The 23,512-nt window shown below is 55.5% G+C and overlaps 2 protein-coding genes across 2 annotated transcripts in view; both read left to right on the forward strand.

Annotated features, from left to right (window-relative positions):
• Positions 1–3,008: 3,008 nt before the first annotated feature.
• Positions 3,009–14,074, forward strand: CBX6 (chromobox 6). Its single transcript, XM_055328202.1, has 5 exons — positions 3,009–3,178; positions 3,359–3,402; positions 3,569–3,634; positions 3,786–3,852; positions 8,261–14,074. Exons 1-5 carry the CDS (start codon positions 3,110–3,112, stop codon positions 9,260–9,262), a joined length of 1,248 nt encoding a protein of 415 aa, XP_055184177.1. The 5' UTR covers positions 3,009–3,109; the 3' UTR covers positions 9,263–14,074.
• NPTXR (neuronal pentraxin receptor) overlaps positions 11,347–23,512 on the forward strand; it is a 42,158-nt gene continuing 29,992 nt past the window's right edge. Inside the window, exon 1 of the mRNA XM_055329424.1 lies at positions 11,347–11,358. Coding sequence (XP_055185399.1) covers positions 11,347–11,358 — 12 coding nt within the window. The remainder of the gene's footprint in view (positions 11,359–23,512) is intronic.

The raw sequence follows: 23,512 nt of genomic DNA on the forward strand, positions 1-23,512 counted from the left end.
TGATAAAGATGAGTTTGCCCTCCAGGCCTCCTCTCCTCCAGGTAGTGGACTGCTCACCTATCTAGTATGAGGGTTCATTGGATGTGTCAGTTTGATTGGGCTCTGGGATGCCCAGAGAGCTGGTAAAGATTATTTCTGATATGTTATGAGAGTGTTTCCTGAAGAGATTACCATTTGATTCCGTAAACTGAATAATGAGATCCACCCTCGCCAATGCGTGCTATAATGTATCCATTGTGGACCTGAACAGAACAAAAAGGCAGAGGAATGGCGAATTCTTTCTCTTCTTGAGCTGGGACATCCATCTTCTCCTGTCCTGGTTCTCTGGCTTTCGGACCAAGGGTCTAACAGCTGAATTATGAGAGGCCAGGAGCCAAGTGAGGCCCCCTGCTACCAGCTTTCCTGGTTTTCCAGTTTGCAGACTTCTTGATCTTCATAACCACATGAGCCAATTCCTATGAACAAATCTCCTCTTATATATTTCTATATACATCCTCACAGTTCTGCTTCTCTGGAGAACTCTAATAAATTTAGACCCCCAAGGCAACCTATACCTACTTTTTGTGGTAGGCTGAATAACGCCCCATCCACCCAAAGATCTCCACATTCTAATCCCCAGAGTCTATGAATATGATACCTTCCATACACTGTATAATATGTTACCCTAGGGTAAAAGGGACTTTGCAGATATCATTAAGGTAAGGATGTTGAAATGAGAAGATAATCCTCAATGATTTGGTGAGCCCAACGTAATCACAAAAGTCCTTATTAGAAAGAGGCAAGAGGTAAGTCAGAGGAAGGCAAAAGTAAAGACTAAAGTGATGCAGTGATTCTATGAGCTGAGGAATGCCAGTAGCTTCCAGAAGCTGGAAGAGACAAGAAATGGATTCTCTTCTTGTGTCTCCAGAAGGAACCAGCCCTGGGGATATCTTGACTTTAGCTTAGTGACACTGATTTTGGATTTCTGACTTCTGGATCTGTAAGATAATAAGTCTGTGCTACTTTAAGCTATTAAGTCTGTGGTAATTTGTTACAGCAGCCATAGGAAATTACTACATGTTTATTCTAGCACCAGTCACACTACATGGCAGGTGCCTCTTTCACCTGACTGAGGGTTCCTCAAGCCTGGGGCACCTTTGTCTAGGTGGTTTAACACAAAACCTTAAAAAGGGTCACAAAAGCTGCTGAATGAACTAACAAATGGATTTAATGGTTACTCACTTTATCTGGCTGCTTGTCTCTCTCAGCCTGAACACACACACACACACACACACACACACACACACACACACTCTTCAATTCACACAGCTCATCTGCCCATTCACCGTGATCATCCCCAGGAAGGCAGCTCAGTTCTTATGTGAAAGCCCACTTGGGGCTGGCCAGCAAATAACTATTTTTCAAGAGCATGTTGATTTTAAGGAAGATGAGGGGGATTTCTCCCAAGATAATTAGACAAATCTGCATAGATGCAGGGATGAGAAGCAGAGATTTTGATATGGTCGATTAGAAACTACAAGAATTAGGATTACAGTAGAGAAATATAAAAATCCTCTTTTCTAATAAACAAGTCATGAAAGCAAGAGACAATCCTGATTCTCACTACATGCCGATTCTTCTCCACCTCCATCTCAGCCCCATCACAGCCACGAAAATGGTGGCAAATTTTTCATTTGATGACACCAAGAGAGGTTTGCTTTATATCATTAAGGGAGAAAAGCAGATTGCAGACATTGTGATTCCTACGATCCCATTTTGTTAAAAAGAAATAACAAATACATATACATATACTATGTATCTACAGTGTACACATATGCATACATACGTGTGTTTATATAGGCGTAGAACAGAGGCTGGAAGAGGATTCATGAAGATATTAATAATGGTTTGATGGAGATTATGGACAGGAAGGTCTTTTTTAAAATGTATTTATAAAGGACAAGACTGCTGGTGCAATAAAAAAAAATAAAGTTTAAATAATTCAAAAGAAAAGAAATGGAGCGTTTTGCGTGGCAGGGCTACTCTGTGTGTCCATTCCGGGACAGCCAGGTCTTCCAGTCCGTCCTCAAATAGGAAGCTGGGGTCTGGTCTCCCTGTGAGCAATGGCGGAACCAGCAAAGGAGCTGCAGGCAGCCGGAGAGCGACAAGGCCAGGGGGCCCGGGGATCAGAAAACATATAGACAAGATCATGTGGGTGGTGTCTGCCAAATGACCCGAGGATGGCCCGCTCAGGCCTCATCTGGGGTGCCAGGGGCCCATTCTCACCCCACAGCCTCTCTCTCCCCCTCCCCTCGCCGCCACACAGTCCTCGCTGCAATCTTCCTCCCGCCTCCTGGGTGAAGGCAGGTGCCGCCCAAGACCCCGGCCGGCCGGCCAAAGGACAGATGCACAGGATCCTCCCGGCCTTCCTCCACCCCATTTACCGCCCCCACCCCTCTTCCTGCGGCGGAGTTCTTGTTTTAATTCATCTGAACTGGTTACAAAACCACACTCCCACGAATACATAAATAATGGATTGGGGAGGAGGAGGGCAATGTTTTAAAGAAATTCCCGCAGGGCCTGGCAAGGCAACAGCAAATGCATTTCTGCTGTATCATATTTAACTGTTTGCAAACTTCTGCTGGGAGGATGCGCAGCAGCTGCAGCGACTCCATGGTCCTTCCCCTGCTGGGGCCTAGCGAGTCTTGCAAGGGGGAGGTGTTAACAGGAGGGAGAAGGTGTCAGCTATGGCGGGCCGGGAAGATGGAGAAGGGAGCAAAAAAAGTGCCTGTTAGACTGCACTGCGCCAGACCAGGCTTCCCACGAGCCTAGCACCCACCGGGTTCCGGGCCGGGACTCCCGCCGCGCGGCGAGGCCCCTTTAAGAGCCAGCGCGCGCCCCCGCCCCGCGAGCGCTCACTTTCCCTAGCAACCGCCCCGGGGGAGGGGGAGGTCCTGGCAACGCCGCGCCTGCCCCGAGGGGTCACGTGACGGCCCGCAGCTGGAACGCGAGCGCGCGCCCCGCCGCGCGCCCGCCCGCCGGGGCCTGTGCGCTGCGGCGCGTGCGCGAGCGGTGCAGCACCGGCCGCGGGAGCAGGGAGTATTATGGGCTGTGGGTGCCGCTGAGCAAGATGGAGCTGTCTGCAGTGGGCGAGCGGGTCTTCGCGGCCGAATCCATCATCAAGCGGCGGATCCGAAAGGTGAGCCCCCTCCCGAGGCGGGACGCCTGGCCCCGCAGCCGGTGCCCGGGTCCGCGGCCCGTCGGGGCGAAGCGGTCCCGCCGACCCGGGCTCTCTCGCCCACCCCGGCGCCGCCGCCTCCTCGCGTCCCCGCATCCTCCCCACCCCCACTCCCCCCTTTTTTTCTTCTCTGTTTTTCAGGGACGCATCGAGTACCTGGTGAAATGGAAGGGGTGGGCCATCAAGTAAGTGCCGGTGGGGGCCGGGGGCGAGGGGGGAGGGGAGGCAGCGGACGGCGGGGCCTTTTTTCCCCTTGGGGGTGGGGGTGTAGGGGGGTGCACGTTTGCTGCTTCGCATGTGCCTCTGCCTGTTGGGTTTTCATTTTTATTTCGTGCATGTGTGACTCGGCAGGTACAGCACTTGGGAGCCTGAGGAGAACATCCTGGACTCGCGGCTCATTGCAGCCTTCGAGCAGAAGTGAGTTTGGGGAGCTGGCAGGGACGGCGGGGCCAAGGCTCGGCTGGGGCGCCGCGCGGGGAAGCGGGGGAAGCGGGAGCGCCGGGGAGGGCAGCGCGGAGTGGGGCCCGGGAAGGGGCTCTTTTTAACCTTTGGCGTTTCTCGGCCGCAGGGAGAGGGAGCGTGAGCTGTATGGGCCCAAGAAGAGGGGACCCAAACCCAAAACTTTCCTCCTGAAGGTAACCTGGCCCAGCCCCAGCAGCCCCCTCGCGGGCCCCTAGCCCTGGCGCAGCACGGGGCCTGCAAGGGAGGGACAGATCCGCGGCTGCCCAGGCGGGCGGACCTTTCCAGAGGGGCCCCAGCTGGGCAGGGGGTGGTTGTGAGGCCCCCGACGAGCCCCTGGCAGCCGGCCCTGGCCCGCGCCGGCTTCAGCAAGAGGGGCCTGGGAGTGGGGAGTGAGCGGGGAGGATAATCCTCGCTGACAAAACCGGGATTTGGGGGTTTGGGCAGGCCCGCCGGGCTCCGGCATGGGGATGGTTGAGGCAGGTGGGGGCTGTCCACCTGAGGGGGTGGCAGGGAGGTTACTTCTGCACATGCCAGGAGGCCAGCCCTCCCCTCTCCCCCAGCCTTGAGATGGGAGGGCTCTGCCTGGAATTAGAACCCATGGGGAGAGTAAATGTGGTTTCCCTGAGGGCTGGGAACAGGGAGCATTTGGGGGCCACCTGCCTCCCCGCCCCCCTGCTTCCTTCTCTCTTAGGATTTGCTCTGCATGCCTCCCCTCCTGTGGAGGGGAATCCAACTTGAATTTGACCTTAGATCACTTCACTTTGAGCTTATCACCTGGGCTGGGCCGCTGGCTTCTCCCCACCCCTGGCTGTTTCTGGAAAGGAGGATGGGGTGGGAGGGAGTGAAAGCGGAGCTCATCGGCCTTGGCAAGGGAGGGAGACCTAGCTCCGGAGGAAGCCATCTTAGAGGTTTGGGGGGGATTATCTAATTTTCCTCAGTGAGGAAGAACAGAGTCGGAGAGCGAAGGTGAGATGGCCCTAGGAGAGAGGCGAGGCTGCAGGCGCGCCTCCGTGGGACACCCCAGTCGCCCCAATAATCTGATGGCTCCGGGCCCCTTCCCACCCTGACAGCCTGTGTGGCGATTGGCAGGGGAATGAAGGGCAGGGAAAGCTCCGCAGGAAAACGACTGTACAGAATGCGCAACCTCAGCACCTCCAGTTTGTGCAAAAGGCTTAAAGCCCCAGGAGGGTGGGGGTGGGCCTCTCCAGCCCCAGCCCCACCCCCACCCCGAAAGGACTGTGCATGTGTAAGGGTTCGGACTTAAAGCGGAGCCGTGGAAGAACTGTCGGCGTCCAGAATTACCTATTTCCGTGACTCCTATTGCCAGCCGACACTCGTTAGGGGGACCCGCGGAGGAGCTCCCTCAACCCTTCATGCCTGAGAGGAGGGATGGGCGGAGCAGCTGGAGGGCGGGTGGCTGTGTGACAGCCTCTCAGCGCAGCTGGAGCACCCTCTAGCGGTGAAGTGAGTAATGACCGTGAGCTTGGATTTCACGAAATGCCATTTTCCTCCTTGATAGCTCTAGCTTCTGAGCTGGCTCTGGGCCTAACACGGTGCCGAGCCCTCACATTGATTATCTCCTTTAATCCTCTCAACCCTATGAAGGCGTAGGATTCTCATTATGCAGATGAGAAAAATCGAGGCCCAGAGAGGGGAGGTGACTTCTGTGAGCTCCTACCCTCCCCACCCCCCCAGCTTCCCCGCTTCATTCTGGCTCCTGGTCTTCACCCTGTCGGTCAGAGAGTCCACATCAGGTTGAAGGGACAAGGTGAACACACCCCAGAAACTGAAGGCTGCAGAGATGGGGTGGGGGGGAGGTGGAGAGGCAGATGAGAGGACCCGGACCCGGACCTGGACCTTACGAGAGTGATGTGGATATTTGTAAGGGGTGATGGAGACCAGCTTGGTCTGAGCCCAGAAGTCTGTGAGTCACCGAGGGGCAGTGTGTATAGTAAACAGATTCTACTGAACACTTACTTTCTGCCTGCAAGGAAACAGGAGCCCAGGAGGTAGGTTGTGATTTATCCCCACTTTACACATAGAAAAACTGAGGCCAGGGAGGTGGTGGAACTTGCCCCGGGTCACAGAGAGTCCGTGGTAGGGTCCAGCTCTTTCATCTGTCGTACATGCCAGCCCCTCAGAGCCGTGCCTCTCCCCCCGTTTACCCACAGCAGTAAACACTGGCTGTGGTTCACATTTTTAATTCACGGGCAGACCCAGGTCCCACCTTCACAGAATTCTCAGCCTAGGGAGGGGAGAGGAGCAGGAAGGTTAAACTAGTCTCTTTTCCAAAAAAAAAAAAAAAAAAAAACTTAAAAGCTATAAAGTAAGAAATGTTTCTCTTACAAAGTTTGGAAATCATACATTAGTAGAAGATTGTTGCTCATAAACCCTCTGTCCGTCCCACCCCCCACCCCCCATGGATAAATCTAGTATTTGTCAAGTACTTGCTGTGTGCCAGACCCGGTGCTGAACAGGTGTTAGCATGTTATCTGACGGTATGTGATGGGCCCCCCAGCCGGAGTTTCATCCCAGGTCTGAGGTTTACCCCCTTTCACCACACCCTGGGGACCATCACCATGGGACTGGGGCAGAGGCCTGGGAGCTCAGGAAGCTCGCTGAGGGCATCAGCACTGACCCCCTGGGGGATAAGAGGGGAAGGTTCCCCCAAACTCCCTTGGAGATGAACCTGCAAAAGGCCCTGTTTGCCAAGCCAAGGAAAGGCTAATTCTCCCGCCTGGGTGTGAGAAGGGATGCGAGGGAACCAGACCTTGGCTCCGCTGGCTGGCGTGCTGCAGGAGGAGCTGGCCGTCCTGGCATGGGGCAGGCTGGGCCTTGTGTGCTGCCACCTAGTGCTCAAAGGGTTGTTGGCCAAACAGCCCCCCAATCTTTCCCATGTAGAGTTAAAAGTGTGCTGCTACCACATTCCAAAGACCCCTTGTTAATTCAGCAAATAAGTCTGCAAACACTGCTTCTGGGCGTTGTGGTCAAATACGATCTAGTTTTGCCTGAGGGGCACCCGGGCCACCACACACGGACTGTTAAGTGCCTAGTGCTGTGGGGAGGGATATGGAGAGGCCCCAGACTGCAGATCCCGCTCCCGGGGAGCTCACAGACTGTCCGTGGGCATGTGTCCTCTTGGCCTCTGTCTCTCATGTGGATTGAGCCAGACACTGCCTAGCGAGTCTCCCCCACCAGGAGCCAGGCTGTCTGTAGATGACAGATCAGTCACTGCCTCTACCCTCTGTCCAGTCATTGCTTTTAATCTCTTGACCACCTCTGGGCTCTCCAGCCCCACTGTTTGTCTTTGTGGCACCCCTGTGGCAGGCCACCAGAGCCTCAAGCGTGGTTGGCTCAGAAAGGACCAGGGCTCCCTCCTCAGGCTTCATCCTCTGAGACAGGCCTGCCCCCGCCTAAGCTGTGCTCCTCTAGGCCCCAATCGTCCTTTATTATGTCGAAGCTCCCAGCATCCTCCCCGCCCGTCCCTTGTCTCCTCCATGGAGGGCAGCCCCTGTGTGTGTTCATAGTTGTAGCACCAAGCAACTTGTGACTACTACTTTGTTAGTGAAGGAAGGACTGGCTATGGTGGACGGTTTATGTGGCCTTGAGAGTTCCTTGCCCTGAACTTGGCAAGGTCTTTCAGGGCCCTGCCACACCCCCCATCTTCCACGAGGTGGTAGGTGAACTTCTACAGAGTGCAGGGGCTTTACAGATTTCACAGCTGGGGTTGCAGCAGCTCCCAGGAGCCTGGGACAATTCCCCTGGCTGCCCACAGGCCTGCTCAGCCATCCCACCCCACCCTGCAGGCTATCTTGGCTCCCATATGAGGTTGGTCCCATCCCTTGGCCTATCCCTGCCAGACCCTTGTCTCATTGGGGTGGATTCCAACCTAGGCTTTAGGTGCCAGCTTCGGAATCTGTAGGCACTGATTTGCTCAGACCCAGGCCTTGCACCACATCTGGGGCAGACGTGAATCAGACCCAAGAGGGGAAGTGGAAGGGGCTGGGAGCGTACAGGAGGGGCCAAGAGGGCCAAGTGTCTGTCCCAGAGGTGATGACCAGCCAGGAAGGGAGTCCAAGCTAGAGGTGCAGCCTGTTCAAAAGCAGAGAGCACAGAGCCCTTGGGACCCTGCAAGTAGGTCAGTAGCACTGGGGGGTGGGGTGGAGCAGGGAGGGGCCTCTGTCTTCCTCTGTCACAAGAATTGGTCCGAGGAGGAGTGCCAGGCTAGGCCGGGATCCTCCACGGAACAGAGTTAGGTAGGGGCTTCTAGCAAAGGGCTGTTCTTCCCACGCAGTGACCTGATGGCTATCTATACTCTGGTGTCATCGAGGACAGCTACCAACCCATCTGTCCCCGGGGCCCACAGGCAAGCTAGCAAAAGCCATGGATCTTAGAGCCCTGCTTGGTCGAGGGTACCCCTGCCCGCAGACCTGTGCACTTTGCTCCAGCTGTCTGACCCCGTTGCCTTGGGAGCTCCGCAGATGCTCCGAGATGCTCTCGGGCTGGTTTAAGGGCACAATGCTTGTGGGTGGCTGGCACCCACAAGCCAAGGCTCTGCTCACCCCGCGCTCTGCCCCACAGGCGCGGGCCCAGGCCGAGGCCCTCCGCATCAGCGATGTGCACTTCCCGGTCAAGCCCAGCCCCAGCGCCTCCTCGCCCAAACTGCACTCCAGTGCAGCCGTGCACCGGCTCAAGAAGGACATCCGCCGCTGCCACCGCATGTCCCGCCGCCCCCTGCCCCGCCCAGACCCCCAGGGTGGCAGCCCTGGCCTGCGCCCCCCCATCTCGCCTTTCTCCGAGACAGTGCGCATCATCAATCGCAAGGTCAAGCCTCGGGAGCCCAAGCGAAACCGCATCATCCTCAACCTGAAGGTGATCGACAAGGGCACAGGCGGGGGCGGCCCCGGGCAGGGGGCCGGAGCCCTCGCTCGCCCCAAAGTCCCCTCCAGGAACCGCGTCATTGGCAAGAGCAAGAAGTTCAGCGAGAGCATCCTGCGCACCCAGATCCGCCACATGAAGTTTGGCACCTTCTCGCTGTACAATAAGCCCCCGTCCGGCCCTCTGCCTCCGCCGCCGGCGGGCAAGGCTGACACAGCAGCCTCCCCAGGCCCCGGGCTGCTCCTGGCTGCCCCTGCTGCCCCCTATGATGCCCGCAGCTCCAGCTCGTCTGGCTGTCCCTCACCAGCACCGCAGTCCTCCTCCGACCCTGATGACGCTCCCCCCAAGTTGCTCCCTGAGACCATGAGCCCGTCTGCTCCCGACTGGCGGGAGCCCGAAGTGCTTGACCTGTCCATCCCTCCTGAGGCCGCAGCCACCAGCAAGCGGGCACCTCCCGACGTCCCTGCTGCCGTGGGCCAGGCACTTACCGCGGCCCCTGAGCCTGCCAGCGCCTCCTCCGAGCCTGAAGCTGGGGACTGGCGCCCCGAGATGTCACCCTGCTCCAATGTGGTTGTCACCGATGTCACCAGCAACCTTCTGACAGTCACTATCAAGGAATTCTGCAACCCCGAGGATTTCGAGAAGGTGGCTACTGGGGTAGCAGGTGCCACTGTGGGTGGTGGCAGCGGTGGGGTGAGCAAGTGAGGGGGCTCCACTGGGGAGGGGGGCTTGGGGGGGCCCTCCTGCCCAAAGTCCTACTCTTGCTCCCACCCCCGCCCTTGCCCTCAGACACCTCTGCCTGTGCTTTGCTTGTTTCAAATGGCTCGGTGTTGACCCCCCCGGATGGGGCCGGGCAGTTGGAGCCCCGAGGCCCCGTGGGAGCAGCAGTCCCAGAACAGGTTAGGGCTGGAGTGGGGCGAGGGCACTTGGAAGTCCTCCCTCTTGCCTCTTGGCATCCTCCTTGCCCGAGCATGGTGGGGCCTACTGGGTGGCTCCTGGGGAGCCCCCAAGCCTGGGGTTCAGCTGCCTCATCCGCATCCCACTCTCTCTCTCCCCAGCTTGCTTCCAGCTCTCGCACACAGCATCTGATTTCTCGGTGCTAACCTGGCAGCTGCGGGGCCCCTTAGGAGACCCCCTCCCACCGTGGGCACCGTCCCTTTCCCTCCCCTGGATGCCTGGGCAGGAGGGCCAGGGATGGCAAAGCCCCGTCAGAGGTTGAGGTGAGGCTGGCCTCGGCCCCTCCCTCAATGCCAGTGAGGGTGGCGGGAGCGGGGCCAGAGGCCTGGGTCTTCCTGCCCACTTCTGGACGGACAGACCCAGCTAAGGTGGTCCCCTTAGCTCCACCCCAACCCCGCTCCTTCCTCATCCCCGTCTCAAAGGTTGGAGGGTCTGGCAGGGTGCCCCCCCACCCCCGCCACAGCCTCCCAGCATCTAAAGGGCCCTTCAGTTCTTGACCAAAGGTGCTACAAGAACCTGCCGTGGAAACTTCCAGCTGGCGTGCCTACCTGCCGCCCCACGGCATGTTTGTGCGTGTACCTGGATGTGCACAGGGCCCGCCAGGGCTTTCCAGGTGGCTTCCTTGAAGGTTCCTCAGAATGAGGTGGTCAAAGGCCCAGCCGTGCTGGGGTGTGTGCCCCCACACCCTTCTCTCTGGGGCGGTCTGCCCCACCAGCCAGGCCTCTGCTGCAGACACAGCATGGTGGAGACCCAGGTGGAGAGGGGAGCCCCAGCCCTGGCCTTCTCCTTCCTCCTTGGTGTCTGGGGGAAGGAGGAAGCCTGGAAACCATTCCCAGGCAGTGGGCTCCTGCCTCTCCAGCCCCCCTCTCTCTTGCTTCTGACCGCTGAGGCTTTTCTCACAGCACAGCCTGCTCAAAGCAGTGGGAGGCCCTGGTGCCCAGGGCAGCTTTCCTTCTCTCTGTTGCCAGGGAGCTGAGGTGTCCATGCCAGCAGAGACCAAGGCCCCAGTCTTAGGCCAGGCACTGGGAGGGCGGGGAGGCCAAAGGGGGTGACCAAAGAAGGGGCCTATGTTCTTCAGGAGAGGGAAGGTATGCGGGACCTGGCTCTGGTGCACTGTGGGAACCCCTCCGCCCCCGCTAGCCCCGGGTCTCAGTTGGCATGGGTGGCATGTCCCTGAGCATGGCTCAGGGAGCTTCTTGGTGTGTGCTGCAAGAGGTCACAACTCAGAAGCATGATGGCAAAAGGTAGGAGGAGGCAGAAAGGGAATCCCGTTAGGTAAACAAATGCCTTTGTCCGAAGTATAGGAGGATTTGTTCTTCCAAATCTCCCTGTCAGGGGCTGAGGCATGGCCCCTGCTCCTCCCCACCCCAGGGTGTAGAACAAGGGCCCTCACAGGGTTTGGGGGGCTGGTACTCCTAGACCCCTCCCTACCCTGCCCTTTGTGTTGGCTCTGTGGCCGTCCAAGTGCCAATTGGCTTCCCCCCAAATAAGGGCTGGTATTTCTCCTCTGTCTTTAGAGGGGATTTCCCCCCTGACCCCTCACCCCAGGTGAGTGACCACCTGGGTGCCAGTTACAGGTGTTTCCAGAGACCATAGAAATGTGTTTTCCTGAGAGTCCGTGTCATTCGTGACTTTTTTTGTAAAGAAGTTGTGTTTTCAGAGGTGATTTTATGACAGGAAAGTGAAAGAATTAGTTTTGCAAAAAAACAAAAAACAAAAAAAGAGGAAAAAAAAAGAAAAAAGAAATAGAAAAAATATTGTGGGATTCCTATGGGGTCGGGGTGGGAGTGGGGGGGAGAGAAAGAGATATTTAAAGAAAAACTAGTACCGCAATGATTGCACAGGTGAGGTGGCGGTGTTAGGAACGGGGATGGAGGCCTAGGCCTGGCTGGCGGGGCCCTAGCATCTGGCTGAATGCTCGCTCTCCTTGGCCCCAGGCAGGGGACAGCCTCCCTCCTGTCCTGGGCCCAGACCCCACACCTACCCTCCTTCAAAGGGAAGGATGACCACTGGCCCTGAGGGAACTAGGCAAAGCTGCAGCGGCCAGGCAAATGGAGCAGAGATTTAAGGGGAGGTTGTGTGTTGGGGGGGGTCAGCGGGAGTCCCACTGTTGCATCATTGGTGACTTTGTCCAGGAAGGCTAGTGAGCAGATACAGTTGGGTTTTCTTGCTCTCTTCAGTTCGTTTGCCAGCTTGTTGGGTCGTCTGGTCCCTCTTCCTCATCCCCCCCAAAGACCATGACACCCCTGAGCTTCCCTGGCCAGGTGGGGATACAGGCTTCAGGAAGACAGGAGCTGTAGACTCTGGGAGAATCTTAGGTGGTGGCCCTAGGGGATCGGGGGTAACCACGGGGAGAGGGGGATCCTTTCTCTTTCCACAGGTGGTTTGCTGTGCCTGACGCTCAGCCATGTGGCCCCCACCCCATCTCAGCACACACAGAGGCACGCATGCACACTGCTTCGAGGTGGGCACCTCCCCTGGGAGGCCTAGGTGGGCACAGGGGCAAGAGCAAGTGGAGCCCTCCTTACCTCTCTCCCAGGGTGGCTCTGAGCAGGGACCCATAACTCTCCCCCCACACTCTTGCACGAATCAGCCTCCTATGGGCCCTTCCTCTCCCCTTGCTGCTTTTCCGTTTGCCTAATTACCAAGCAGAAGTTGCATTCTGGTTTGCTTTATTTTTATATGTGAAATACCCCCAAAGCCCAAGCTCCTCCCATATTCAGTATCAGTTGGGGCATCGATCGTCTCCCCATAATGCCACCCCCTCCCCACCCACGTGTCATAGGAAACAGGTGAGGTCTGGTGTCTCTGGTTTGAGATGGGAAGTTGGGGCACCTCCCGGTCTCATCCCCCTCTCTGACCCTCAGTGTGCCCCTCTGTGAAATGGGTGTATTAGGTGCAGGGCCTCTTCATAAAGCATTGCTGGTGTCCAGACAAGCTGCTGAGGATTCAGTGCTGGTGGAGGGTGCTGGCACTGGGGCCTCCAGCCTCCCTCCCACAGCCCCCTTTCATTCTTGCCTGCACAGGGGTCTGGGGCAGAACAAGCTCCATCCTTCCCCTGCTCTGGAAAGAAGTGATGATCGAGGCCCACCCTCAGTGTGACGTGGGCAGAGTGAGAGGGATCGCCCTATATAAAAGACCAGGGAACTGGGGCTCAGAGGCAAAGCTGCTTCTCTGGGGTGAAGAGCCCAGCTGCTCTGGCGTTTGGGGGAAAGCCCCTTCAAAGGTGGGGGCCCGGGTGCTGAAGCCACCACAGAGCTGACAGGCTCTCTGCCCCCCTACCCCACAGCCTGTGCCCCGCAGTCGTGGGTAAGGGGTCAGCCCAGAGGAGGAGACTTAGGTCTGAGGGGCTGGGCCGTCACCAGTGCTTTTAGCCTCCATGGGACCTGAGTGGACACACCACCCTTCCGAGCTTTTGGGGTTTTTATTGGCTGTTTGGGTTGGGTTTGTGGTTTTTTTGTTTTTGTTTTGTTTTTGCACTTGGCCCACGCCGGACAGTGGAGCCCCACGTGGTCAGTTCCACTTTCGGGCTCCCATGCACTAGCCCAAGGCAGCCTCTTGGAGGCTGGTATGGTTTAAGGAATCACTTTTAAAAAGAAAAGGAAAGTGTTTAAAGGTTTAAGTTTTTTTCAATCTGCATCTCCTCTCAGATTCAGAAAGAAGTTGAGGGGCTGAAACTCCAGGAGAGGGTTTCCCTAGCCTGACTCCGTCTTTTGACAGTCAACAAGGTGCCGGGATAGGGGGCCGGCAGAGTGCGGACGGAGGACCCCACCTCCCAGGCCCGCAGGGTCCCCCCCGCTGCACCTTGAAGGAGTCAGTACCCCACTCCAGCAGTGAGTGAGTGCCTACTGTATGCGGAACTTCAGCTAGGCAAAGTGGGGCTGGTGGTCTAAGGGGGGGCCCCTCGCAAGAGGCCAAGGTAGAAGGAACGAAGGGTTCTGGGGCCTGCCCCTGTTGTCGAGTGGAGTGCAGATGGACACTTTTTGTTCGTTTTAATTTAAAAAACACAAAGGCCTAAAGAAATGTATCTTATAATTTTTTTTAATTTTTGAAAAGCTCATTTAATGAATTGTGCACGAATGAATTCTATATATATAAAATATACATATATAGCTCTATATTTGGGGAGGGGCACTGTCTCTTTCTTTCTCTTTCTCATTTTAAAAATGAAGTGTTGTTGCCTTTGTCTGTGGTTCAACCATCCAGCTCCCAGCTGGCTAAACTTTGCCTCCAGTGGTTTAAAGAGAGGGAACTAGTTGGGTTGGCAGGAGACCAGGAATGGAGATGCCGCCCCGGCGTGGGGGTGGGTCCCCTCTGCCCCCGTCCACCTGCCCCCCTCCCAGAGGTCGAGGGTGGAGAAGACGGCTCGTGTTGGGTGTGGGTTTTGGTTCTGTTGTTCTGGATTCGGTTGTTTCTGGGCCGGGGGAGGGAGGGTTTGTGCCGAATACTCTTGTCTTGTACGTTTAGTTCTGCTGCTCTTCAATGTTGTATCAATGCCAGGAAGGGGGAGTGAAAAGCCTCTTTTGCCCCCCCAAATAAATTGTCACATTCCGAAGCTAAGGCCTAGCCCCTGGGGTAGGGATGTGTCTGTCTCGTTTCTTCCCGCCGTCCCCATGGTCCGTAGGAGCATCAGGCCAGGCCCCTCCCGCTGCAGGAGGGTTGGGGGGGGTGGCCTGTCCCTCCAGCTGTGACTAATTGCCAGCCCATTGTGAGGACCCCTGCACAGCTGAGACCCAGGTCCTTCCACTTCTCTGACCCTGAAAAAGGCCAAGTAGGTGGTGGGGGGAGGGGGGCACCCCTCCTTTTCCCCACTTGGAGTCACAGCCGCTGCAGAGGTGGGGCCTGTGGGGCTGGATCCCTAACAAGTTTCTCGCCACCAAGCCTGGAAGACCAGGCCGGTTCAGAGACCCGTTTTCTGGGCGCTTGGGCACCTCTGATTAGAGGAGCCCTCTCCCCATGTAGGGCGACCTCATGGCTTCAAAAGCTGCAGCCCCAGGCAAGCCCACACCTTCCTCAGGGGCCGCTGCTCTGCTCTTGAGCCACACCTGTGTGCATCCGTAGCAACCGTTTGCGAGGCCTCGAGCAGGTGTCACCCCACATCCTCTCCTTCATGGCACCCCCACCCCCTCAGCCTGAAATCCCAGTGTCTCCCTGCTCTGCTGTCTCCCTACCCTGCACACCCCCAGCCGTCCTGACAGGTCTTTGCAAAGCTGCCTGGTCGGCCAGGCTCCATTTTTGCCTGCACCACCCCTGCCCCTTCCCCACCAGTGCCACTGCCTCAAGCCTGTTGGGAGCCCATGGGAGTGCTGTCCCCACCCACCCTCCTCAAGGTCTCTCCAGGTGCCTCCCATGGCCCGCAGTGCCGCCTGGGCACCTGTCCCTACTGGCCCCTAAGGGGGCGGCCGCATCTCCCCACTGACAGCCTAGTGCCTGACACACTAGGCCGTCCCTTCAGCTTTTCTCCCCCTTATTGTCACCCCCTTACTGATGGGGTCAGTGAAGCTGAGGAGTAGCTGAGCAGCAGGCCTGGGACCCCAGTGCAACTCATCCAACTGGTCCTGGACCAGCAGGACAAATGGGAGTGTCGGCAGGGAGGAGGGAAGGTGGGCGAGGGATGTGGAGTCCCCCTGTGAAGTCAGGGCTGGCCCTCCTCCACGGCACCCACTCCATACCACCCCTACCCCTCCTCCATCTGGTCATCTTGCCAAGTTCTGTGTTTTGTTCTCCAAAAATCCTTAATCCGACTTACTGAGAAAACAGCCCTGAGCTCAGTGCACCTACTACAAGCCAAACACCAATGAGTGCTTTACTGTCTCTCTTCATCCCCTCTCCCTCCCCCTCTCTCCCTCGCCTCCCCCCATTCCCCCTCCCCGCTCCCCTCACTGGTGCCCAATGAAGCCTCACGTGAGGAGCCTCGTCACCGGGGAGGGGGCTTAGTTAAAGCAGTCGATGGATGCTGGATGCATTTGCCTGAAGCAGCACGGCTCCCAGTGGTGGGGGGCTGCCCTCCAGGCCTGGCTCGTGCCCACAAGCCCTACGCTCTCTGGGATTAGGAACACGGGGCTGCCCTTGTGAGGCTGGTGTGTTCAGAGATTTAGAGTCACTACTGTCCTTGGCCACAAATCCTGCCTTTACTAAGGACCAACTTCTGTGTATTTGCTGCCCATGAGTGAATATGAACAACAGCTTCTTTAAGGGGGATTGGAGGGTTTGTTTTGGGGGCTGGGCAGGACCACACAACTCAGCTCAGAAGGCAGGACGCCCTGTCTGAAATGCGTCAGGGTCATTGTTGGTGTCACGCGGACTCCTCTACCAGGTGGTACCTCTGAACGAGCCCCCACCCTTACCTCCTCTTCCTGGGCCTCACCAGGGGTAGGGGTGGGGGTCAGCCACGGGGTGAAGCTCAGGGCTGGGACAAGGGAAGGATGGAGGTTGGGATGGGTGAGAATGACAAGTTTGTAAAATTACTCCATTTTTTAAAAGCTCTAAACACAGTGGGGTTTTTTGTCCTTGTCAAGCTCTGCCTGAAGTGGAGAGGGGGGCTCAGCGTGGTTGCATCCTAATGGCAAGCCCCCCCCGCCCCAAGCCAGATCACAGGCCTGTGTGCCCATTCTGCACCTTTTTGTTCGGGCTGCTGGCTTCTGACAGTTCACACTTCAAAGAGAGCTCTGGCTCAGAGAGCTGAAGGATCCTGATCCAAGCAGGGGGTCTGCAAGGGAAGCAGCAGGGGAGGGGCCCCACCCTCCAGACAACCACAGGCTCTGAGGCTCTGCGTGCCTCTGCATCACAGGAGGGATGAAGATGGAAATAACCCTGGTGAGCAATAATGAGACTTGCACACAGCAGAGGCAGTGGGGATGGTAGGAAGTGGCCAGAGTTGAGAGAATTTGAAATATTGAAGTTTGTGATTGGCTTTCAGGGCTTGCAAGAGGGAACCTCTGAAAACCTCCCAGGTACCTGGTGGGCAAAGCAATGGGTGTTGGTGCCTTTCACAGGCAGGCTGGGGAGCCTGGAGGAGGAGTCAGCTTGTGAGGAGGGGGAGTGCAGCTTGGGTGTGACCCCATGGGTGTGAATCAGGAGGGATTTTGACCCATGGATTTGAGGCTTGGAGCAGCAAGTTCCTGCTCACTCAGGCACTGCTAGAGAAATCTGTCCCTAGATGTCACCAGATGCCCTGAAAGGGTCACTAGGGACTTAGGTGCTTCACTCCAGGGGCCCCTGGGATATCCAGCTCCTGCCTGTCACTCACTCCACAATCTCATGCCTTTCATGTGGGTGAGGTTGTGGAGCAGGTGGCTGGGGACAATGAACTCCATTAGCACTTCCCAGGGTCACTCAGAAGCTGAAGGAAGGGGAACCCAGGTCTTGGGTGTGGTGGATGGAGCCTTCTGATGGGATGCTACCCAATACCTAGAGATTCTGGCTAAAGTGTAACAGACATTCTGTTATATACCCAGCTGACTTTCCAAGGTAGTAAAGAAATCCCTAGGGACCATAAACAAAGAGGAAGCCAAAATCAGAGTGATATGCAGATCACTGCATCCTTTGCCCTGCAGGGTAGGTCTTTGGGTGACACAGGGACAGGTGTGGGGAAGCATTGGCCTTTGCTGATCTTGGTAACCAAGGAGCTTGGATTCTACATCTATATAAAGGATGGGAGACAAGGTCTTGAACCCTTGCCAAAAGAGATGTGAAACCTAGACACCTGAATAAAGCATATCTTCAATGAAAAGGCAAGTGGAAGAAAAAAACTCTTCGGTTAAAAAAAAAAGTCATCAGAGAAGTTGTCTCACTTTTGGTTCTGGATGGAAAAATAAAAATGAAGTCTCTCCGGCAGCCCCGGTGGCTCAGCGGTTTAGCGCCGCCTTCAGCCCAGGGTGTGATCCTGGATACCTGGGATCGAGTCCCACGTCGGGCTCCCTCCATGGAGCCTGCTTCTCTCTCTCTCTCTCTCTCTCTCTCTAGTAAATAAATAAAAAATCTTTAAAAAAAATGAAGTCTCTCTTGAGAAATTCTGACTCAAGACCTTCCTAACACAAATTTGAGATTTGAGTTGGTATTACCCACGTGGTCTCAGCACTGCCAGGTCTGGTAATTAACATATTGAGCAAACGTGGGATGTGTAACACCCACCGAGCACGTGGCAATAGTAAATGCAAGCCTCTCTGGAGGGACATTTCCACAATGGGATACCCTTGTTAACGTGAGCTTGCAATCCAAAATTATAAGACATACAAAGAAGCAAGCCACAGAGACACGCAGCAGAATGACAGCCATGTATAGAATCCTGCACCTGACATGTCATTTTCAAGCACACGCTGAAGATTTCCATATATTACCATGTGCATCATGCGACATGATATAAAGCAAATCCCAACAAATCTCAAGAAATTGTCCTCACCGTTCATGTATAATTATTTTCTGTTTTATTTATTTATTCATGAGAGACACAGAGAGAGGCAGAGACACAGGCAGAGGGAGAGGGAGAAGCAGGCTTTGCACAGGGAGCCTGACGCGGGACTCTATCCTGGGACTAGGGGACCATGGCCCGAGCCAAAGGCAGACGCCCAACCGCTGAGCCACCCAGGTGTCCCTAATCATGTATAATTAAATAAAAAATCAATGGCTAAAAGAGAACTGAAAAACTAAGCCTCATGTATTTGGATAGTAACCCACATCTCTCATTCCCTGGCATCTTGCTCCTTCCCCAAACTTCTGAAATCTCTTTAGAACAATGAGACTCAAGATGAATGTGGAAGTGTGAATACATGGTGGACACACAGGAGGTGCACAGCCAAATGGAGTTGATGCTGGATGGGAACAGGTCCCCTGTGGGCCCTCTAGACGGAATATGACCTTCATTAGAGCAGAAGACCAAAGTCTTCTCTGTCTCTTCCAAAGGCTGAGCTCAGAATGTGACAAAGACACAAGCCTCCATTTAAATGACAGCTGCTGGTGATCAGCCTTTATGAGCCAGAAGGAAACATCTATGCAGAGCCACGATGGGCTGATAGAAATGGGACAAAGCAGGTGGCAGGGGTTCTTGGTGCTGTGGCATAAAGACAGGCCCCCCACCAGCCTTCTGCCCACCTCATCTCATGGTGTGAAATCCCAGCACGAGCAACACGCTCTTTTGGGGTGGATTGGGAGGTCCCTAGGGGTTCTCTGTTAAGGCTCTGATGCTCTCGTCTGTGAGCAAGGCAACGGGACACACTCTGGAAAAGGCAATTGTAGACTGTCCCCCACAGGGACTCATTAAAGTGAGCGTCTTCCCTTGGCAATCTCTGCAGGGCCCCGTGGCACAGTTTCCATGTCGTAGGGTCCTGGCGGAGGCTTTTTATCCTCATCAGCCCTGACCCGCTCCCCCATACTCATCCCTCCTCCGTCTGTCTGCCTTTCACACCTCAGTCATCATAAAGAGACCCTCGTCCGGGTTCAGGTGGCCGGGTCACTTCCCCCTCTCCAGTCCTTGGTGCTCCTCAGCTGTATTGGAAGACGGGAGCCCCTACTTGGCAGGGTTCCTTGGGAGGCCTGAGGTGATGAACCCCAACGGGTTTTGCTCAAGCACAGCTTGGGTAAGAGAAGACACCTTCCAGATCTATGCATCCAGACTTGACCATTCCTCTGACTTTGGTCCGGGTGTTCAGCTGTCTGCTCCCAATTCTCGATGCCCTCCTCCCTTCTAACGGCTTCAGGGTAGCTGAGAAACAGTGGATGAGCCCCAGCTCTGCCCCCTGTGTCATCTCAGACCCGTCAATCACTCTCTCTGGGCCCCGCTGTGTCCTCTGTAAGATGTAGGAGAGGGGCTTCCTCTAATTATCCTTCCAACCCAGAATTGCTCTGAGAAGGAAATCTCACACATATGGAGTGGACTTTACAAGGATTAACTTCTTAAATCCTCACAACCCAGAGAGCTCAGTGCCCACAATATATCAACGAGGGACATGTGGTCCAGAAAGGTGAAGTAACTAGCTCATGTAGAAACGTGGTCGGGGTAGGATTTGAACCCATGCAGGCATACTTCCCACTGTGCCACCATCCTCCCGGGGAGCATGGTAGGTGAGCGTGCAGGAAGCAGAGCTGGGCTGCCTGACAGTGTGGGCCTGGCTTGATATATTGCTCAGCTCGATGTGCCTCAGTTTCCCCATCTGTAAAATGGGAGATGAGAGTAATACTCCCTTCCTCATGGGATTGGAGGGAACCCTCCTGAGGGCCCCTTGAGCTAGGCTCTGAAGTTCACACTCAAGTTTCACTCTGGGTTAATGCCCCCATGGTGCAGCCCAGGGAACTGGAGAAAGAGGCTGACTCACTTGCCCCAGGTGGCACCTTGGTAAGCTGTGGAGCTGGAATTGAAACCCAAACCCCCTAACTTCAAAGTCCATGCTTTCAACCTCTCTGCTCCACCCCCATGTGTCACCCTCAAACTCCGTGTTCAAAACCAGCCTCTGGACTCCAAATTGGCCCCCATGGACTGCCTGATTCACTACTTTCCACTAATGGAGCCACCTGAACCCTGCGCCTCATCTCTGACTCATCCCTTTCTGGCCTGTCACCCTGTGACTGAGGGACCTGAGTAGAAATACCACTCTAATCCCTCTGTTCCACCTCAGCCCTGCTGCCTACTCCAGTCCAGACCCCCAGAGCCAAGGACAGTGGGCACCAAGTACCTCCAATCCAAAGCATAGACGTGCAGTGAGGCTGAGCCAAAAGTGCTCCCGATCCCTCAACCTTCCAAGGCTGCATGGCTGAGTATGGGGGAAGGATTGAAGAGGGGGCCCTCTTTAGAAACAGTTGGCGGTGCTCCCCAACCTCAGGGCAAGTGAAGGGGCTTCAGAAAACCCAAGAGTGGGGATACCTGGGTGGCTCAGTGGTTTGGTGCCTGTCTTCATGCCCAGGACGTGATCCTGGGGTCTAGGGATCAAGTCCCGCATTGGGCTTCCTGCATGAAGCCTGCTTCTCCCTCTGCCTGTGTCTCTGCCTCTCTCTGAGTGTCTCTCATGAATAAATAAATAAAATATTAAAAAAAAAAAGAAAACCCAAGAGCATGGCATGTGTGCCCTGGAATTCTGAGCATGAGTGACAAAGGGGGAAGGCTGGCTAGGCTTCCTTGTTTCTGTGAGGGAAGGACCGAGCTGCTCCGGGAACAGCCTGCACTCCCAGCCTTTGGGGGCCAGAATGCAAGTGTGTTTCCCAGGGCTCCAGAGCGAACCTTGCAGAATGCGGCTGGTTTGAGGTTATTTTGAATTAGGACCCTGCCCTCAAGAGGATTGGTTGAGCAGGGAAGGGACACAAGATCCTATCAGAAGGACTCATATTGGGCTGGACCCCCAGAAGGCAGGTGCTGAAGGGGGCTGTAAGCCCCACCAGCCCGGCGAGGCTTTGCCCAGGTAGAAACGACAGATCCCTAGTGATGGGGTGGGGGGTGGTCTCTGAAGAACCCACAGAAGTACCCCTAATGAGAAAGAGTGCCTTCTTCCTCATTATACAGGTCTTTGAGTTTAAAGCAGATTTAAAGAAAAGGAGAAGGTTTGAACAGAGCTTAAAGCTTTGCTTCTAGACTATTTTAATATCTAAAACAAGGTAAAATCGGGGCACCTGGGTGGCTCAGTAGGTTGAGCGGCTGCCTTTAGCTCAGGTCATGATCCCAGAGTCCTGGGATAAAGCCCCATGTTAGGCTCCCTGCTCGGCGGGGAGCCTGCTTCTCCCCCTCCCTCTACGGTTCCACCCCCCCCCCCCCCCCCCCCGTCCTACCCCGCCTGTGCTCTCTGGCTTTCTTTCTCTTTCTCTCTCTGTCAAATAAATAAATATAATCTTTAAAAAAAAATAAGGTAAAACCTAAGAGTAACTGAAAAAGTTATGAGGTATGCTTAAGATTTCATCCAAGAGTGAGAAAGATTGGGTCAACAGAATAGGTCGACAAGACAGCCACTAGAGAAAGTAAAATTATCTCTGCCTGCAGCCTGCCAAGCGCAGCTCATTCTGGGTGTTCCCTGCTTCAGCCTCCACACAGACCCTCTTTCCTCCCTCCTGAGGCTCCTGCCCTACTCCTAAACCCCCTCCCAGGCCATCGGGTGCAGAACAGTGCCTTCCCTGCACTGGGCTTCCTCCCAGAAAGTCCGCACAGCCTAGTGGTCATGAACTTGAACACCTGAACTTGAATCCCAGTTCCTTACCTTGGCAGAGTGACCTGGAGCAAGTTGCTTACCTTCTCTGTGCTTCAGCGCCACCAGCCATCACATGGAGACGGTGAAGGTGGCATGGCTGTTCCATTGAGGCTTTGTGAGGCTTTAGATGATTGCGTATCATGCACTTAGGAGCAGAGCAAGAACCACCTCATCTTTATTTTTTTTTTAAGAGATGTTTCTTTTTTTTTATTTATTTATGATAGTCACACACACAGAGAGAGAGAGAGAGAGAGAGAGAGGCAGAGACACAGGCAGAGGGAGAAGCAGGCTCCATGCACCGGGAGCCCGACGTGGGATTCGATCCCGGGTCTCCAGGATCGCGCCCTGAGCCAAAGGCAGGCGCTAAACCGCTGCGCCACCCAGGGATCCCCCACCTCATCTTTATTATCAAATGCTTCCTCTTTGCTGTGTAATCGGGAGAAAATCCCTTCCCCTCCCTGAATCTCTGCTTCTGTATCTGAAAAAATAAACTGTGTGTGGGTACAATCTGCTAGTGGCTGCAGCTAAGGCTGGTGACAGGCCAACTTTGGAGGAAAGAGACCCAAGGTGCGATCCATCCCGAAGTGGACCGAGACGAAGGCTGGCAGGCTGATGGGCAGGAGCGGGGGTCCCGCCAGCAGGACTGCCCACTCCACCCTGCTCTCCTGCACTGTCCCTTCTTCCAGCCTCTGGGAGAGTCTTCCTAACCTGCCCCCCACTTCCCCTAGGGATCACCTTGGGTCCCCCAAGCTAGGTCAGGAAACAGATGGTATTTGAGGAGTAGCTGCCAGACACCCTTGGTTCCTCGCTGGATACACATGAGCGGTCGTCCGGTGAGGTCCCAGTACCCCCCTTGCCTCCAGGCCCATCTCAAGCCTCTGCTCTGACTCTTCAGCGGCCACTTGTCCCTGAGCCTCCTTCCTAAGGAGACCTTTTGTCTTTCACAGGCCTTCCATCATATCCGTAGACAGCAAGGTCTGTCCATACCCGCTCTACAGATTAAGAAAGGGAGACTCCTGGGGCAGCCCCGGTGATGCAGCGGTTTAGCGCCGCCTGCAGCCCAGGGCATGATCCTGGAGACCCTGGATCGAGTCCCACGTCAGACTCTCTGTATGATGCCTGCTTCTCCCTCTGCCTGTGTCTCTGCCTCTCTCTCTGTCTCTATGAATAAATAGATAAAATCTTTAAAAAAAAAAAAAGAAAAGAAAGGGAGACCCCTGGAGCCCTAAAAACTCGGCTTTCCTGCCTCCAAGTAGAGTGTCTGCAGAATCCTGGGGGTGATCAGAAATCACCTTTCCTAGAGGAGCTGGAGAAATGGGCATTAGCCCTTCGGTTCCATCGTGTGTGAAGTAAACACACCCCGAGCACACGCTGGGTGCCAGTGACCCAGATACGAAACGGGCGCGGAGCCAGACTGCCAGAAGTTCTCAGGTTTCGTGGGGGAAACGCAAGTCACAGATCAGTGCAAAAGAAAGCAGTGCGGGGACCCCTGGGTGAGGGCAGGGGCAGGCCACAGTGGCTGAGGGGTTTAGATGGGCGCCTGAGGTCAGGGCAGGGCCTGGAGAAAGAGGTGGACTGAGCCCAGGGCAGAGTGAGGCTCCAGGATGTACTTGGCTTTACCTCATTGCTCAGGGGCTCATCGACTCGAGAGAGAGCAAGAACGATGTGCGATGTGGAGTCTGAAAACTTCGGGGTTCTAATCCCAGGTGTGCCTGCACTGAGCATGGGGCCCTGGGCAAGTTACAGCACCTCTCTGAGTTTCAATTCTTATCTGTGAAACAGGGAAGATTATAATGTGGAGCGCCGGGGTTGCCATGGTGAGTAACAGTTTGAG

The sequence above is a fragment of the Nyctereutes procyonoides genome, unplaced genomic scaffold (genome assembly GCF_905146905.1).
Source record: "Nyctereutes procyonoides isolate TBG_1078 unplaced genomic scaffold, NYPRO_anot_genome, whole genome shotgun sequence".
Taxonomy (NCBI): Eukaryota; Metazoa; Chordata; class Mammalia; order Carnivora; family Canidae; genus Nyctereutes; species Nyctereutes procyonoides.